Source organism: Pituophis catenifer, unplaced genomic scaffold (assembly GCF_029215685.1).
Source record: "Pituophis catenifer annectens isolate HBS135680 unplaced genomic scaffold, rPitCat1.0.hap2 SCAF_6, whole genome shotgun sequence".
In the NCBI taxonomy this organism is placed as follows: Eukaryota; Metazoa; Chordata; class Lepidosauria; order Squamata; family Colubridae; genus Pituophis; species Pituophis catenifer.
In genome coordinates this window covers 64,557,991-64,575,624 of record NW_027256886.1, presented here as the reverse complement: position 1 = coordinate 64,575,624, position 17,634 = coordinate 64,557,991, and the positions used below count along the sequence as shown (strand labels likewise).

Genomic DNA, 17,634 nt, shown 5'->3' with positions numbered 1-17,634 from the left:
CTCAAATTAACAATACTTAACAATAAATTAAGCTTTGTATCATGTCAATAATGCTAATGAAAAATTAAAAGATTGGGGAGCGCCTATGAATAACATACAGTATATATATGTTATTCTATAACATATATATATGTTATGAATAACATAATGAATATGTTACTTGCCAACATAGCCAATTTGTTATTGGTTGTGAATAAGGGCCATTTTTTTTTTTTTTACAGAACTAAATATAACTTGCTTATTGCTCCTGCAGTGTTAAAAACACATGGCTTGTAACTTACGTGTGATGTCCTTATTGCACAACTCTTATAATAAAAGATTCTTTAACTCCTTATCAAGCATAAGCTCATTTGAGAAACCCTTTTAAGATCAGTTTCCCCCAACAACAGCTGCCTTTGATGCATCCAGGAAAAAAATCTTTGTTGTCTGAATACTTCCAGATTAAGTCCTCAAGATTTTGTTGAAGCTATTATGAATACTGCACACATTGTCTTTACATAAGTATCACTTTCCCACTCACTCAATATGTAAATCTCTGTGGAAAAAAAAAAAAAAAAGCTCTTTGCAGCATATCTGTCCAGGACCAAAAATTTATATAGCTCTTGGTAATCACTTGATGAAAACATCAAGTGCAAATAGTGCAAATTGACTGTTACTGGTCATTAAAATCCTTCATAGAGTCATGAACACTGTTCTTGGGTCTTGGTATCCCACAAAATAAGGAAAAGGCATCGGCCAGATAGCGCCTGGCTGTCCTCCAGAGCTGTTTCTGGGATCCAGGTTGGGAGGGGGCACTGGAGGGAAAGGAATGCCAGAGGAATCCCTCCTGGTGAAAGTCTGTTGAGGTGGTGAATAAACATAGGACAAGGGACCACTTTGAGGTCCAAAAGGAAGGTGACCATAAAATGGTACACCATGGAAGGATGATTCTGGCCTCATCTCCTGCAGCTGACGCTTCAGCTTCATCCGTCGGTTCTGGAACCACGTCTTGATCTGCAGAAATAGAAAGAAACCGGAGATAAATCGGTATCCTTTATTAGCACATATGTAGAGTCCCATTCTTCTGCCTTTATATTCCAATAGAGTGAAGAAACAAATGCTGATATCCAGTGTTGGGATATATAATGGCAGGGTTTGAAATGAATACTGTTTTATGATATTATAAAACTTGGTGCCTTCCAGATGCACAAAGGCAACAAAAGCCTCCCTAGAATTCCTAACCATTATAGCTGAAGACAAACTAGGCATGGCTTTTGTAATACATTGGGAGGTCACCAGCTGGAGAATGAATATGGTAAGGAATGAATGTCCCTCTCTATACATTAAATCACAGCACATTAGCCCAATAAAATAAACCTACCTACCAGAGAAGCAGTTGCAACACTGGTTAAAATTCATACATTCAGTTCATACTCATCTGGATGAAGGTTCTCTTAAATTGGCTTAGCCTATCTTAAAAAGCCCAAACATCTATCCTTAAACCTTGTTGAAAACTCCAATTTCCGGATCTCTTTTCCCTTTCCAATGAAAAGGACGATAGGCCTAGGAATTTTGGCAAAATTAGATTAGGGTCCAGAATGTTGATGAGAGAGCCACAGATTATGGAACGATATCCTTTCTTACATCTTGGAAATAGAATTGCTTCTCCCCTACCTCCACCCCCCAAATCTTTCTACCGGCTTCTCGTATTACCTGAACTTCAGAGAGCTGCATTTTGCTGGCCAATTTGCGCCTTTCCGCCGCTCCCAAGTATTTGTGCCGCTTGAAAGAGCTCTCCAGGGTGCTGATCTGTTCCAAGCTGAAAGCGGTGCGCAAACGGCGAGTATTCGCGTTTCGGCTTCCACCGTCGTCTGGAGTTTGGCACTCGGAGAAGTTTCCTTCGCCGTCGGACCCGCACTCCGTAGTGCTCCACGGCATTTTGGAAGCAGCTAACCAATCCGGGAAAAAAAAATAGGGTAAGGATCCGGGGTCAGAGGAGCAAACCCGTTTCCCGTTTTCCCTTCCCGAAGAAAAAGTGACTGGGTTCCTCAATCTTATTGCCTAGAAATGGACTGGGCTGCAACCATGCCCAGATAGACCGGCCTATGACTTCGCTTGGCCAATAATGGAAATTACAGACCCACGAATCTGGAGCGCATCTGACTGAGGAAGGTTGAAAAAGCGCATTTCGGAAACGTTTAGGTATTAAGAAAAATATGGAAAGGCAGCGTTCACGAACGTGGGGTAAGGGGTCCCAAATATGCCCAACTCCTTCATACAATTTAGAACCTATTCAGATTTATTAACCATTAACTTGGGATGGGAAATAAATGAAACTACTCCTTCCTTAAAGTGAACCTTGGGACTATTTTTTTTAAAAGGAGTCTTTAACCTTGCCCGTTCCTATCTCTGAAAGCGCAAAGAGAGGCTCCCAGCCTCCAGTTTCACTCCTCTTCGGCTTAGGTTGCCCTCTAGTAAACGTAACTCAGCGGAGCTAGTGCTTTTTTCTAATAAGCCCAAGTCCAGACAACACAGTGTACTCAATTTCCTTCTACATGCAGCAAAGTTTGCGAAGTTGAAGCCATTGATTTAATCTGACACAGGCCCTCTTCAATAGTTACGCAAAGAAGCAACTTTTTCTCTGGAAAAAAGGCAAGGCTCGAAGGCTGAAGCACATCATTCGGCTTCTTTCTTTCTTTCTTTCTTTCTTTCTTTCTTTCTTTCTTTCTTTCTTTCTTTCTTTCTTTCTTTCTTTCTTTCTTTCTTTCTTTCTTTCTTTCTTTCTTTCTTTCTTCCTTCCTTCCTTCCTTCCTTCCTTCCTTCCTATCTACCTACCTACCTACCTACCTACCTACCTACCTACCATTTATTTTAGTTAAAACACGACAACCGGGAGTCTCCAACTTGGGGTTCCCATTTTACTCTGGACTGGAATCCAATCTCCCTAAATGTAATGGAAGCTGCCTTCCACGCTTCCAGTGGGAGCCACGCTAAGTTGGGAGCACCCAACCGTCTCTGTTGCACCGTATTCTCTGCCTACCGCCTGATCTAAAGCACAAAACACCGAGGCCAGTCCTGCCCCCGATGCCTCCATCAGTCAATCCCGGGCCTCTTCCCCCGTTCTAGCCCGATCTTTGCCCGCGGGCGCCGCAGCAAGAGAATTCAGCAGGAAACCCGCGATCTGCACGAGAGGAGGTACCTGTGGACGAGGAAGGCAAGGGCGGCCTGCTCTTCTGGAGCGAAGGGAGAGGCCCCGGAGGCGGCTCTTGTGAACTGGGGACCAGCTTCATCTCACTCGGGATCTTCTCCCCGGCCGGTGAATCCTCCTGCTGGGCTCGGCCGCCTTCGGACGGGGCGGCCTCCTTGGCTTCTGGCCTGCTCTGGGCATGCCTGCTGCTGGGCCGGCTGCTTTGGGAGAGCCATTCTACGGAGAAGGGAGCCTTGGTCATGGCGCGCTGGCTTCGGGCTGTGTGTCCAGGCTGGGCGTGCCCGCCCGCGTCCCTTCCCTTATGAGCCGCGGCCCCGAGGCAAGCGCCGCTGGAGTAAACAAACATCAAAGGGGCAGATAAGCGCCGTCTAATTATCATCGGGCCTCCCCCGACAAAAGAGGCTGTTCACACATTTTCCAAAAGCCGGCCGGGCCTGGCTCCAAGGTGTCTGCCGAGGGCTCAGGTCGCTCGGTGGTTAAGCGATTTACAGGCCCCGTCATATCCTTTGCCGCTCGGTCTCAACCCCACCGATTGCCCCGGCTTTATGGGAGGGGTGGCTTCAAAAGGCCATGGGGGACAGTAAATAGTCGCCTGGCTCAAGAGGAGATTTGGTTGGGGCCAATTTGTCTTCACATCCACATTTTGCAACCCTCTTGCTTGCTTAAGGAGTTTTATCCAACAGGAGCATGATTAGCCTGGTAGCCTTGCCTTAAAAGAGCTGTCAAACTCATTTGGTGGATTTGGGGACAGCAGGAGATTGTGTGTGTGTCACACACACACACACACACACACACACAGAGAGAGAGAGAGAGAGAGAGAGAGAGAGAGAGAGAGAGAGAGAGAGAGAGGAGGATGGCAGAGTGACTGTCTGTGGCCCTGAGGTCATTGGAAATGGTTTTACAGAGCTTTTCTCTGCTCCTCTTCCTCCTCCGTTTACTTCCTCCTCCCTCACAATCTGTACCAATGGTGTCTCCTTCCCTTCACATGAAAAAAAAATACTTGGGAGTTAGATGGAGCCAATGTCAGCGCCTGACATTCTCTCTCTCTCTCTCTCTCTCTCTCTCTCTTCCAACTAACAATGGTAATTTATTACTTAATAAATAAGATAGGGCTTGAAGTCATTCTCTATCACTCCTTTCTCAGAGGACTTCAGGTGCATCTGTGGCTGTTGCTGCTTCGGATTTGATCATCACAAATGGCTTCTGAGAGAGGGGAGCTGTCAAAAGCCATGGCCTCATATATTTTGGGCTGAATTACTGGACAGCCTAGTAGTCCAATTATAGAGACACAGAGGGAGAGGAGAGGTTGAAAAATTAGTTTGATTCACACATTTGTCTGTTTTATGGAAGGAGATGAAACTGGATCAATTGATCTGTTTGTAGTGTTATTTCCACCATAGGAAAAAAAAAATCTAGTCCTTCCCCCCCTCCCCCGATGCCTTTATCATTTCCTCCTGATCAATATAAATTTGTATTTATTTTATTTATTTATTTTTATTTTTATTTATTTTTATATGCCGCCCTTCTCCGGAGACTCAGGACGGCTTACAACGCGTTAAGCAATAGCCTTCATACTTTTGTATATTTATACAAAGTCAGCTTATTGCCCCCACAAACCGGGTCCTCATTTTACCCACCTTAGAAAGGATGGACGGCTGAGTCGACCTTGAGCCTGGTGAGAATTGAACTCGCAATAATTGCAGGCAGCTGGAGTTAAATGCTTCCTTAGTAGGAGGTATTAGCCTCCTACCCCACTCAGGCTCCATATTTATATTGTAAGGATAACTTTTAAAAGGATAACTCTACAACAAACTTTGGTGCTCACAGTTTCCACGGAAGGTTAAAAGAACGACATTAATTCAAGTTCCTTTGAGTGCAGCTTAAGTGACAGAGGTCATTTATTAAGAAAGTATTTCATATGGCCTCCAAAGCTATACAGCTTTTGTTGAAGTGTTTATGTTTCTTAAACTGATTCATTTTTTATAAAGCAGGAAATAAGTTTTTGATGTCAGGGTTAATCCCCTGACATTTGAATTACAAGCATATGGTGATATTTTAAAAAAATGAAAGAAGGGGCGCTGGAGATGAGTGCAACCACTGTTCAAGCTACATTTGCACACTCAATTATTGTGTTACCTTAAAGATGAATGTGGGAACAATGTATGATCTTTTCTATCAAGTGCAGAGGCACCTTTCAGAAAGACTTTCCAAATCCTTTCCCCTCCCAAATTTTGGAAACATAAATACCAAATCAAGCAGTTTCAAGCCTGATGTGTGTGGGGCTTTGTTGTTGTTGTTGTTGTTTGAGATGCATAAAATCCACTCATTGTACCCAAACTTATAGCTTTTGGTGGCCTCAAACCATGCCTAATTCTGAATTAACTCACATAAATTTGTTTTAGCTACTACCGGTATATGATTAAATATGCATTTGGACAATGCACGAAATTACAAACATGTAAGAAGTCTGCCAATTATAATGGTGATTTGTGTTTGTAACATATTTATAGGTATCACTCTTATGAAGAGCCAGCGAAGTATACTTCTTATGGAAATTAACTGTACTTCTTATTGGAAACTAACCAAGGAGAGAAGGAACCTAGAACTAAGGAGTAAATTCCTAAAAGTAAGAGCAAGCTTGCCTTCAGAAGTGTGGGTGCTCTATCCCTGGAGGTTTTCAAAAAGAGACTGGACAGCCATTTGTCTGAAATGGTATGGGATTTCCTGCTTGAGCAGGGGGTTGGACTAGAAGATCTTCAAGTCTCCTTCCAACTCTATTATTCTATGTTATGGGTGTTCTATGTTATAGGTGTTTGATCAGAGAAATCCAGAATATTTGCATGCAATGATAAAACCTACTGGATAATTAAGCCGGTCACAGACATAGCCACTCCGGCATATCTCCCAAGGTAGTAGTCATAGAAATATAATTAGGGACACCTCCTTCCTTGAACTGTCAGAGAAAAGGCAAGATATAAACAAACAAATTCATAAAAGAATGCCCAGAACAAAGTAAACATGAAACAAATCAGAGATCATATACTGTGTGCAGATCAGTAATACCAAATCCAGTGATGTGGGCCACTCTCTGCAATGCTCAGCATTGGAAGAAAATTGTTTATGTGCCACTTTTCTTGTTCTCTTGCTCTGCATGCCAGATCACCTTCAACCACCAGAATATTATTCTATCCCCTGCACTGTAATAATTGGAGTAGCAATAACATCATGTTGTGGATTTTCTAAAACAAGTGTCAAAACCAACACTTGAGCACCAGAAAGTGCTGCGGAAAGCATTTTTGTTCACTTCCAACAATGTTCTCACAAGCTATTCTCATCACAAAGTTGTTGTTTTTTCTCTTGGAAAAAGGACATAGTTCAATTCTAGATGTCTTCTTTGAACAAGGAAGTCTTCCATTAAGACCCCCTCGATTGTTTTTCCCAATCTTTTTTCCTACACTTCCAATTGTGTTAGGATTACAACTACCATAATTGTTATTCCAATACAATTGGAAAGCATAGCTTAGAGAAAACTATGTAGCATCTTCAGGATAGAGGGATCAAGAAGGGAGTTACAAAATGACCTTAGCTAATTTGCAATTCTAAACAAAGTCAGAGTTATTCAGAAAAACCTAAGATTGGAAAGTAGAGTGGGATGGGAAACTCTTCAAAGAAAGGAATTCCAAATTACTTTTGTTTTGTTAAAGGAAGAATCCTGACATATCCATGAGGTCATCCAGGAATTGAGACTGACCTTACTCAGTGATAAAAAGGCTGTTTCTTAAGGTCTTTTGTTGTTTATTCAGAATACAGCATAAAGATGAACAAATAGCCTAATTTTAAGTTTGTTTTGCATGCTTTCAACTGATTATTCATAAATTAATACAAATAGGAACTGCATTAGTAAAACTGATATATTTCTGGATCTCCCGGTGGGAAAACTGGATCTAGCCAGTGAAATCTTTTGATCATTTCTCAACAATGGGAGCATCTATGAGTGGTTCCTGTAGCTAGATGTGTTGGGTCTCCTGGAATGCTTACCTTCTTGGTCTTGGCAAACTTGAGAGGCAAGATCAATAATACCGGTAGCAAAGTTTAATGGCTACATTAACCGTGAGACAAAAGTGCTTTGTCCAGATGTGGATTTTGTATGTTGGATTGCCATCTCTTTGCTCTCTGTTGCAATACAAATAAAGGAAGACGAGACAGATAGAACTTTGTCGTGATCATCTTAACACCATTCATCTGATTAGAAAGGAATTTCCCTTCAGGTTATGCACTATAGATCAGATCAATGAATTTTTCTTGGGATTTTTCCAGAATAGATGAGTTTCACAAGTGTGGAAACTTAGTTTTTCTTTAGGGGCTGTTTTTCTCCCAGGCAAGATTAACTGTAGACTTTTAAAGCACTTTTCTCATCCCCACCCCACCTCACCTCAACCCCAAACAAAACATAACTCACCTGAATTGAATGTAGCAATATCATTTATGGCCAATTTTTTCTGTAGTAACATATCTTTTTGCCCAAGTTGTCTAATGATCTCTACTCCTATATACACGATGATCTTGTTGCCTAATCCTTCATCTAGATTTCCTGGCAATTATGCTTTATAGGCACACATGCAGTATAATAGAAATTGCATAAGAGCTCACAAATAGGAGCACATGAGCAATGAGTAACAAACAAGCCAAAAAGTTGTGCTATGACAGACACAAAAATTAGACACAAAATGTTATCTTATGATATTCAAAGTGTGATAAGGCTGTATAGGCTTTAAAGTTATGATCCAACACAAACCCTGTTTCTTCTGTTTGATATTTTTGGGGTTTTAAAGGAAAAACAATTAGTGGGTTCAGCTCACTGTGGGATATTTAATATTGATTTAATATTGGGATATTAAGAATATTGATGAGTTCTTCACACACCACAAACACATTCCTTGAAGAACTATTTAGACCAGTTGATGAGGTTTAGAAATATTGATTTTAAACCACTGGATTGCCTATGTTAGTAAATTTGCTTAATCGCCGTTTTCTATTGCCAAGTAAACATTAATAATGTAATGATAACGGTATATAACATGACTTTTTAATGTGAGAGAAGATGAAAGTTTAGTATCTAAGATTTTTGTTGAGGTTATCCTCTTTTTTTGGTAAATCGTGGTGATAACAATTTTTCAGAAAAACTAAGCACAAGTAAATGGCTAAAATGCTATAGTACAAGTGGCAATTTCTCTTAGTAAGGGAGCCAAGTAATCTTTGTACAGGTAGTCCTTGACTTACAACAGTTCATTTAGTGACCACTCAAAGTTACAACGGCTGTGAGAAAAGTGACTTATGACTGTTTTTCACACTTATGACCATCACAGCATCCCCATGGTTACATGACCCAAATTTGGACGCTTGGCAACCGACTCATATTTGTGACGGATGCAGTGTCCCGGGGTCATGTGATCTCCTTTTGCGATCATCTGACAAGCAAAGTCAATGGAGAAGCCAGATTCACTTAACAACCGCATTATTAACTTACGGTAATTGCAGTGATTCACTTAACAATTGTGGCAAGAAAGGTCATAAAATGGGGCAAAAATTACTTAATAACTGTCTCGTTTAACAACAGAAATTTTGGTCTCAATTGTGGTTGTAAATCAAGGATTACCTGTATTAACTTTTATAATTGTTTAAGTTGTATAATTTAAATTGTGTGTGTGTGTGTGTGTGTGTGTATGGTCTTATTTTCGGGAAAACACGGATATATATATATGTAACAATCTTACACGGGAAAAGACCCAAATACGCCAACACTTGCATATATATATATATATAGTGTGTGTGTGTGTGTGTAATTTAAATTATATAAAATAAATTGTATAATTAAATAATTAGTTAATGCATAGCACAGGCCTTTGATCTCTAGACTTTAGGGTGCCTATTTCTGAAGTAAATTATGGCATTATTTTGAAACGTAGCCAGATCTCCTTCTCAGAGGTGGGAGTTGATGGCTAAGTTATAAATAGACCTGCTTTAACACTGGAGTACTATGAATTATATCTAACCCTGTATCATCCCAAGAACCAACAGATAATTATATATTGACTTGCAGCCAATGATTTTTATTAATATATTGAAATATATACTTCTTAGATAAGCAAAGGCAATTGAGCTTAACTAGGCTAACCTTGCTTTTTAAAAAAAAATCTAAGAGGGACATTTTTCTAGCATATTTAACTAGGGGAGGAGTTGCTGAGAATCTGTATGTCATTCCATAAATTGAGAGTGTCAAACCTGTGGCACTCCAAAGAAGATTGTTAAGATTGACAGCCTAGCTAGCTAGTAATTTGGGTCTGGAATACAACACTAAGGATCTTCAGCGTCTCAACTTCTGCTGTAAAATCATTTCTTTCAGACACCTTCAACTTTTGCTTCACTGGATTTGAGTGGATCTTATTTTAATAAATAAACTTCTCTGGAACCAATAGGAATATAAATGTCTTTCTTTTTTTTCTTTTTTTTTTGGTAGATTTATTTTAACAATGGAATACCAAGATATGTTTTATTGCACAGTTTGATGTATCTTTAAGATTTCTTCAAAATAGCAACTAATAAAGAATAATGAAGGTGGCACTTTAAAAGACTAATAGAGATGTATTAAGTTTTCACCAGAAAAAGCTTAAACCACAATACATTTGTTAACTTTTAAGCACAATACTCACATTCTCTCTCTCTCTCCCCTTCCCTCCCTCTGTCTAGTACTTGTATTTGATGAAATGGAGTCTCAGGTTATCCCTGAGGGATATTTTCTAAAACTACAATCATAGGTTTCCAGTGCCACCTTCTGGATAAATAAGCAATTACGAAGAAAAAGAATGCTGTATATGATACAGCTATCATCATTCCTCTAAAAGGATTTTTAAAGTAACTTCCAAAATGAGAAATCTATTTTAAAAAAGAAGTAGCATATACTGGTAACTAGCATTTATACTATGTTAGCATTTCTATTCCTTTATGGTCTTAGTTGTACTTTTTGCTCATCCCTTTATTCCATGCTTTGCCCTAAATCATTAGTTAACCTGAAACTTTTTTTCTGACTTCATTAATTACTTTATTCAATTCTTGTAAAAAATAATAATAATAGAGCCTATTTCCCATCTTCCATCTTTGTTCTTTCTTCTGAAGTCAGCATAAACTAAATATTATGGATAAATGAAATTTAATTAAGAGAAATGCAAATAAACATGGAAGGGCACATATAAAAGTGGTATTTTTGCTCAGCCTTACATTTATAGTGACTCCATAAGCAATACACCCATCTGTCTAGAGCAGAGGCCTCCAATCTTTTGGGCACCAGGGACCGGTTCCGTATAGAGGTTGTTCCATGGACCAGAGGGGGGCGTAGTTTCCCGTGCTGCCTGCATCCCATGGATGGGGCTTCACTTGTTTGCCCAGTCTGTTTCTGGAATGCTGCGGACCAGTGCTGGTCCATGCACTGTGGGTTGGGGACCCCTGATCTAGAGTAATGTCTAGAAATAGATTGGAATGGTAATTCTTAGACAAAGTAATTTGCAAACATGCTCAAATCCAGAAAGCCTTCTCTGATGCATCTCTTAAAAACTTCAGGTTATTCGACCTGAAAGCTAAAATAGTGAGATGAGGCTGAAGGAGGCAAGAGGGAATAATATATAACTTGTGACTCTGATTAGATGAGAATAATCTCATCTGTCCCTGACATTAAAAAAAGCCTTCTTCCCTTCTTTTGATTTTGTTCATGACTCAGAGAATGAATATTATAGCTAAAATGCCATAGTTAATATTTGATTATATTCGCTCAAGTGCTTGTTTTACATTTTTTAAAAAATAGCTTTAACCCCTCCAGCAAAAAGTTCTATAAATTTCAGCCTTACTAACTTGATAAGCCATATCTACTTATGCTCTTGATCAGGGCAGGAAGTTATAGCATGGATTCCAGACTAAAAAAATATATTTCAGTGGTTTAGCAGTATAAACTCTAAAAATAGTTTCATACAAATTCTCAAACTTTATTGAAAATAATTTGGAGCTGGATAAGAGGTTGCTGCAGGTATATTAATAAAATGTTTCAATTTGCATTAATAGTGTATTAAAAATGCCTGATTCTCCCTATGTTCAAGTCAACATCAAAATAAATCAGAAAATTCAATAAAAATAGCAATTAGACAAGAAGTTTCCTATAGATTCAATCATTTATTTTCACATCATATCATAAGATATTTTTAAAAGCAATACTTTGGCTTGAAAATACTGATTGCTTCATATAAAAATATAAGCAGAGTTTAAAAAGTAACTTATATGTTGACATCTGAGAACAGATTTTAGAAAATTTCAAGTCAATTATTGGAAAGTACTTTAGGTCCTCAGCATAGCACAGAATGACATAATGGTGGAAAGAGGTTCTTTTAAAATAATTTTGACACTGTAATTTACAGAGAAATACTTGCTCAAATTTGCTCATGATTAAACAATTTTTACAGATTTTACAGCTTAAAAACTTTTGAAAAATAATTCCATATAAAAATTCAAAAACATAGATTCGACTAAATTGAAAATAAAAAATGTTTTCAAACAAAATAAAACATATCACTATGATTAATCTTCTTCAGATTCAATATGAAAATTACCTCTAGGTGATATAATAAATACTTGATTTGATTTATTTGATTTTATTATATTTTTATACCGCCCTTCTCCCGAAGGACTCAGGGCGGTGAACAGCGATAATAAAACAATATACAAGACAAATTTAAAAAGCATATTAAAATAATTCAATTTTTGGCCGAATTTAAAATTCCCATTCTACAACCCTTATAAAACCATGTTAAAAACCCATATTTAAAACCCGATTAAAATTATTGTCCCATCAGACCGGCTTGCTGGAATAACGGGGTCTTCAGCTTAAATGAAGGATTTAAATCCTTTGAAACAAATCAGTGTCCGCAACTAATTGTTTAACAGGTGATCTGTTTTAATAGGATACATTACAGAAAAAAGTAATGAAAGTTAAGTACATGCATACAAAACATCACTCCAATCAAATACATAGCACACATAGAAACACATCATGTTTGCAAATTTGTATGAAAATTATTCTTGAAAAGGAATCATATGCTGCCTTAGAACCATAAGATAGAAATAGAGCTGGTATAAGAAGAAGAATAGATACTGAACATGATTTTTTTAAAAAAATAAATAAGTCTCTGCTTTCAGTTTAGCTAATCTGACTCAAGAAACCAGATTCAGGTCTAATCATTTCTGTATGTTGAGAATTCAATCTTAGAAGGCCATGCCAACCCCCAAAACTAATAGATGTGGAAGAACATTAGGAGCACATGGGCAACTAAATATTTTCTTTTCTTATTACCTATGGAGGCTGATACTATGTGAGTACTCAGGTAGCATTAGGTAATTGAGAGCAGAAAATATTTTGTCACTAGGTAAAGATAAAGGTTCCCCTCGCACATTTGTGCTAGTCGTTCCCGACTCTAGGGAATGGTGCTCATCTCTGTTTCAAAGCCGAAGAGCCAGCGCTGTCTGAAGACGTCTCCGTGGTCATGTGACTGGCATGACTAAACGCCAAAGGCACATGGAACATTGTTACCTTCCCACCAAAGGTGGTCCCTATTTTTCTACTTGCATTTTTTACGTGCTTTCGAACTGCTAGGTTGGCAGAAGCTGGGACAAGTAACGGGAACTCACCCTGTTATGCGGCACTAGGGATTTGAACCGCTGAACTGCCGACCTTTCAATCAACAAGTTCAGTGTCTTAGCCACTAAGCCACTGCATCCCTCATTTTGTCACTAGAGGAATACATTCCCTTGGAGGCACTTACTAGAAATGGTAGGACCATCTCCTGTTGATGCATCTTTTTGTCTTTTGATATCTTCTACTCTCTCCCAAGCAACAAGCAGAGCTCTCAACAGATCTCCTGCAAGTTGTCAGATGGAAGACTTTAATTGTTACTTAGTTTTAATCAAGGGCCCTAGCCATATGGCCATTGTGGGGTTTTGTTTTGAATTTAGTTATGTCCACTCCTAAATTGTAGCAAGTTACTCAAATAATCAGGGTAAGACCTTTCAGGTCACCATTGAGCTAAACTAGTGGCTGGTAATTGGTTGCCTATGGGTTACATCCAGTGTGTCAACTTTGAAGCGAGCTTGGCTGAAGCCATCTATTCCTGCCTCATATTTGCCACAAACTTTGGAAGGGGAAATAGATAGACCAGTTACCAGTCAAAACAAAGGGTTTTCTTATGGGAACCAAGGTCATCCCAACAGAGGAGTGAACAAGCAGTCTCCCAGCTACTCTCATTGGACAATGTAACCGGTGACATCTGGGGAGGGAAATATTCACTCTTTTAATTTGGGGGACAACTGTGGGAACTTTTAGAGTTGGTTTTCACTAGCTGTGCTGATATGCTGTATCCAATATGTTCTTTGAGGAATCTACCTGCGTCGGAGTTTTGTTTTTGGCGGATGTATTACTTGGCATGCTGACATGCTACTTGTCTTTTTTTTTAATGTCAACCTTTGTCTCCAGTTTCTCCTTTGGCCATATAGTAACAGATGTTGGCTCAGGATATGTTCAATGCTCTTATTCCATTGGCAGTTTCTCTGCACTAGACTTTTTATGCAAAAACCACAGAGAACATGCAGCAGATTTATGAAATTCGAGGAATCAAACTTTATTGGAAAAAATAATGGCAGGACCAGTTCCAATTCTGAACCTGCTTAATCTGGTGATCAATTAATTAGCAACGAAATGAGTTTCTGGGCAGAAATCTCCAAAGGGGAGTCAAGAAGCTCAGGTTGGTGGACACAACTGCACAATTCAAGCCTGGCCCCTTTTGTGTATCATGAATACATCACACATTAAAAAGGAGCAAGGCTTTGATTGTGCAGTTCTAATCACCCCCTTAATTTTGTAGATTCACCCTTATGGATGCCACTGTTTCTCCAGATGTGATTGTACTGATGTTTTGTTGTTGTTGTTGTTGTTGTTAAGATAGTGAAATGTTTGTGAAAAACTGGGTCTTCTGACAAGATATACTTAGATTTAATCTTTATCTGTAACCTCTGTCTTCAAAGCAAAATAAAGGTGGGAAAATATTTAATATTAATTTCTTTACACGCCTTTGATATGTTATTCTGAAGCTAACTTATTATTAAATGAAGAAACTAACAGCAGGAATCTTGCAAATGCCTCCAAAGGATTGGCAGTTCCAAAGAGAAACTGAGCCGAATGCAAATCTCAATCAACATTGTTTTCAAAATGGTGATTCATCATCATCATCATCATCATCATCATCATCATCATCATCATCATTATCATCATCTTAGCTATCGTCTATCCACTGCAGGATGAAGGCCTCTTCCACATGTTTCCAACCAATACGGACTTCAGCTTTCCTTCGCCAGTTGGGCCCCACAATACTTGTTGATGTCGTTGCTTCATTTTGTTTTAGGTCTCTCTCATGGATGCTTTTTATCAAGTGGGATCCATTCTATGACTGTCTTGGTCCACCTGCCATCAGTTCTTCTTGCTATGTGACCAGCTCATTTCCATTTCAATTCTTTTACTTTTTTGAAGGCATCGTGTATTTTCGTTTATTCTCTAAATGGGAATTATTAACCCTTATTTTTTTGTATCCATTTCAAGGAATAAACTCAAATGAAACTAATGAAAATAAGTCAATGGGGGAACCCAGTTTTGCTTAATGACCACATGATTCACTTAGCAACTGTAGCGATTTGCTTAACCATGGCAAAAATGCCATAAAATGGAGCATGGCTCACTTAACAATTGCCTTGCTTGGCAATGGAAATTTTGGGCTCAATTGTCATAAATCGAGGACTATCTGTACAGCTATTCAGTAATTAGTTGATCCAGGAAGATGTTTCTTTAAATAGAAATTGCTCAAGAGATGTATATAAACCTTACTGAAACATTGCTTTCATCCTGTGTAATGCATCTTGGATTTTTCGAGATTGCTTTTCAGGTTTCTGATGAAAGTTGGCATAATTGTCAGCTGCTAATGTGAAGATGTCTGCATTGTTAAGAAAAGCTATTCGTTGTCTTAAGAAATCTTGTAATTGGCAATCTGGTGGGAACATGTAGGGGTTTTCTTGAAATGCTTGAACTTGGCTTACAACTTTTGCAATATTTCTTAAAAAGAGAAAAGAAGAAAGAAACCAGTCAGGCTTTTTTCTCCCCATATTTGATGGAAAATAAACATTGTGTTAGGCGCTTAATATTCAATTTTTTAAAAACAAATGTATATAAAACATTCTACAATAAATAATCAAAACGTTCAATTTATCTTGCCTTTAATTATTTCATAAATTAATATACAGAATATGTTTCTTAACATTATTGTTAAGCTACCCTATTTCCCTGAAAATAAGATCTCCCCGGATAATAAGCCCAATCGGGCTTTTGAGCTCACGAGCTAAAATAATCCCCCCCCCCCGAAAATAAACCCTCTCCAAAAATATTTAAACCCATGCGCAACCAATCCCTACCATTTCCTCTGGTTAGGGTTACGGAGACAGAGCTGGAGATGGGGTAAAATGGCAAGAGGAGCCCCGTCTTGCTCCAGCGCCCCAAAATAATAAGACCGCCTCAAAAATAAGGCCAAGCGCTTATTTCGGGATTCAAAAAATATAAGACAGGGTCTTATTTTGGGGAAAACATGGTATATTAACCTGCAAGGCTGTATTCCATTTTAGTAAATTCCATGCCATAAAAACATTACCTAAGTTTGGTCCACCTGTAGGTGCCATTTCGCATCGTAAATCCTCCAGTTTCAAGTTGCTGTATGTGCATAGCTAGTATGTGAGCCGATGGAATTGTTGGCAGTGTTTTAAATCTTTCCCCTTCCATTAAGCACAAGCTGTCACTTTTTAAAAATACCTGAAATAATAAACACAGACATGCAGGCAGACATCTTAGAACAGGGCATAACCATTGGTGGAAAAGCAGTGGTGAAATGTAAAATGTGTTACTACCGGTTCTGTGGGCGTGGCTTGGTGGGGGGGGTGGTAATGTGACTGGGTGGGCGTGGCCAACTTTTTTTTTTTAACTTTTCAAAGCATTTTTTCTAATGCTTTGAAAAGCCTCTGGCAATCAGGCAACCCAACTAGGATCGCCAGAGAGGCTTTTTAAAAAATGCTTTGAAAAGCCTCTCTGCTGATTAGGCAACTCAGCTAGGATCGTCAGAGAGATTTTTTTAAAAATGCCTCTCTGCCAATCAGGCAACTCAGCTGGGATCGTCAGAAAGGCATTTTAAAAAATGCTTTGAAAAGCCTCTCTGACGATCAGGCAACTCAGCGGGTGATCCGGTCCGAACCAGGAGCATTTCACCCCTATGGCAAAGTCTTTGCTATGTTGTAACAAACATTTTTGTATAATATTTAAAGAGAATATTTAAAGAGAAAGAATTGGGAACAATAATGGATATATGTATAATATACACTTTGTAATATGTAATGTAAATAATATATAATAATGTCTTATATCTGGATATGGATTTTTATGCCAGATTTCAGTCCTGGAGGATATAAAGAGCACTTGCAAAATGTTCTCTGTCTTGCAAAATGTTGCCCTTTCAAGGAAACACAAGCGATCCAGATCATTGGAGGAACAAATACTGCCTATCACAAATACATATATATACCTACACTACTAACAATCATTTTCTTTTGGCTAAAAGCAGAAGACATGGACAAATTTACTTGTAATAAAAACAAGGTATTGTACTTCTCAAAAGTCAGTGTTTAAAGTGTTCCCTTCCCGCAATGCAGGAGCTAGAGAAAAATATAATTCAATATTCTTTTGCAATCAAATCTGAAATGTTACAACTGCATCTAAAAAAAAAACCCGAAGACAGAATGTGAGGGAAATAGAAACCAGAGAATGGATTGTTCAATTTGTGTTTATTTTTCTGTTTATAAGAGAACAGATTTTTAAAAACAAAAACAAGTCCCCAATAGCCTTCCAATTCTTCATTCACTCACTGTCAGAAAGGCTACGGTGATGACATTTACAAGAAACATTTTGGAGCTTAGCTGGCCCAAGGGAGTGATAAACCATTAAGCGGAGCAGATGGGGACAAGATTTCCAGCAAAGGCAAAGCCAGCATGTAGACTTGACACAATGTCAGCCCTTGATCAGAAAGATCTCGTTTAATTTTCTGCTCAGCCTTAAACTTGTCTCTGGTTTGGAAACTGTCTCTCTGAAGGCTGCCATCAAATCCTAGGAAGAAGCCTTGAATGCAAACGTTGAAAATATAAAGTAAGCTCTCCAGTGGTGGGTTGCTCTTGGTTCACCCCAGTTCAGGCGAACCGGTAGTGGCGGCGGCGGGAGGCTCCGCCTACTCACCCAGACATCATCAAAAATGCTCTGTGCATTGGTAGGGCGC

General features: G+C 38.8%; 2 protein-coding genes across 2 annotated transcripts in view; both read right to left on the bottom strand.

The window, feature by feature from the left end:
* Positions 1 to 672: 672 nt before the first annotated feature.
* On the bottom strand, positions 673 to 3,566 carry VENTX (VENT homeobox). Its single transcript, XM_070946131.1, has 3 exons — positions 3,179 to 3,566; positions 1,693 to 1,928; positions 673 to 993 (listed from the first exon to the last, which is right to left on the bottom strand). The coding sequence occupies exons 1-3, from the start codon at positions 3,564 to 3,566 to the stop codon at positions 673 to 675; spliced, it is 945 nt and encodes a 314-aa protein (XP_070802232.1).
* Positions 3,567 to 15,151: 11,585 nt separating this feature from the next.
* Positions 15,152 to 17,634, bottom strand: part of KNDC1 (kinase non-catalytic C-lobe domain containing 1) — a 67,570-nt gene continuing 65,087 nt past the window's right edge. Inside the window, exons 28-29 of the mRNA XM_070945617.1 lie at positions 15,970 to 16,127; positions 15,152 to 15,380 (exon numbers count right to left, since the gene is read on the bottom strand). Of these exons, the coding sequence (XP_070801718.1) occupies positions 15,152 to 15,380; positions 15,970 to 16,127 (387 nt within the window). The remainder of the gene's footprint in view (positions 15,381 to 15,969; positions 16,128 to 17,634) is intronic.

What these genes read in the sequence shown, in the direction of transcription:
- VENTX (XM_070946131.1), bottom strand. Translation starts at nt 3,566, where the DNA reads ATGATAATTAGACGGCGCTTATCTGCCCCTTTGATGTTTGTTTACTCC. An exon ending in CTTGCCTTCCTCGTCCACAG is followed by an intron (nt 1,929 to 3,178) that starts GTACCTCCTCTC and finishes CGGATTGGTTAG; the next exon opens with CTGCTTCCAAAATGCCGTGG. An exon ending in TGCAGCTCTCTGAAGTTCAG is followed by an intron (nt 994 to 1,692) that starts GTAATACGAGAA and finishes CTATTTCTGCAG; the next exon opens with ATCAAGACGTGGTTCCAGAA.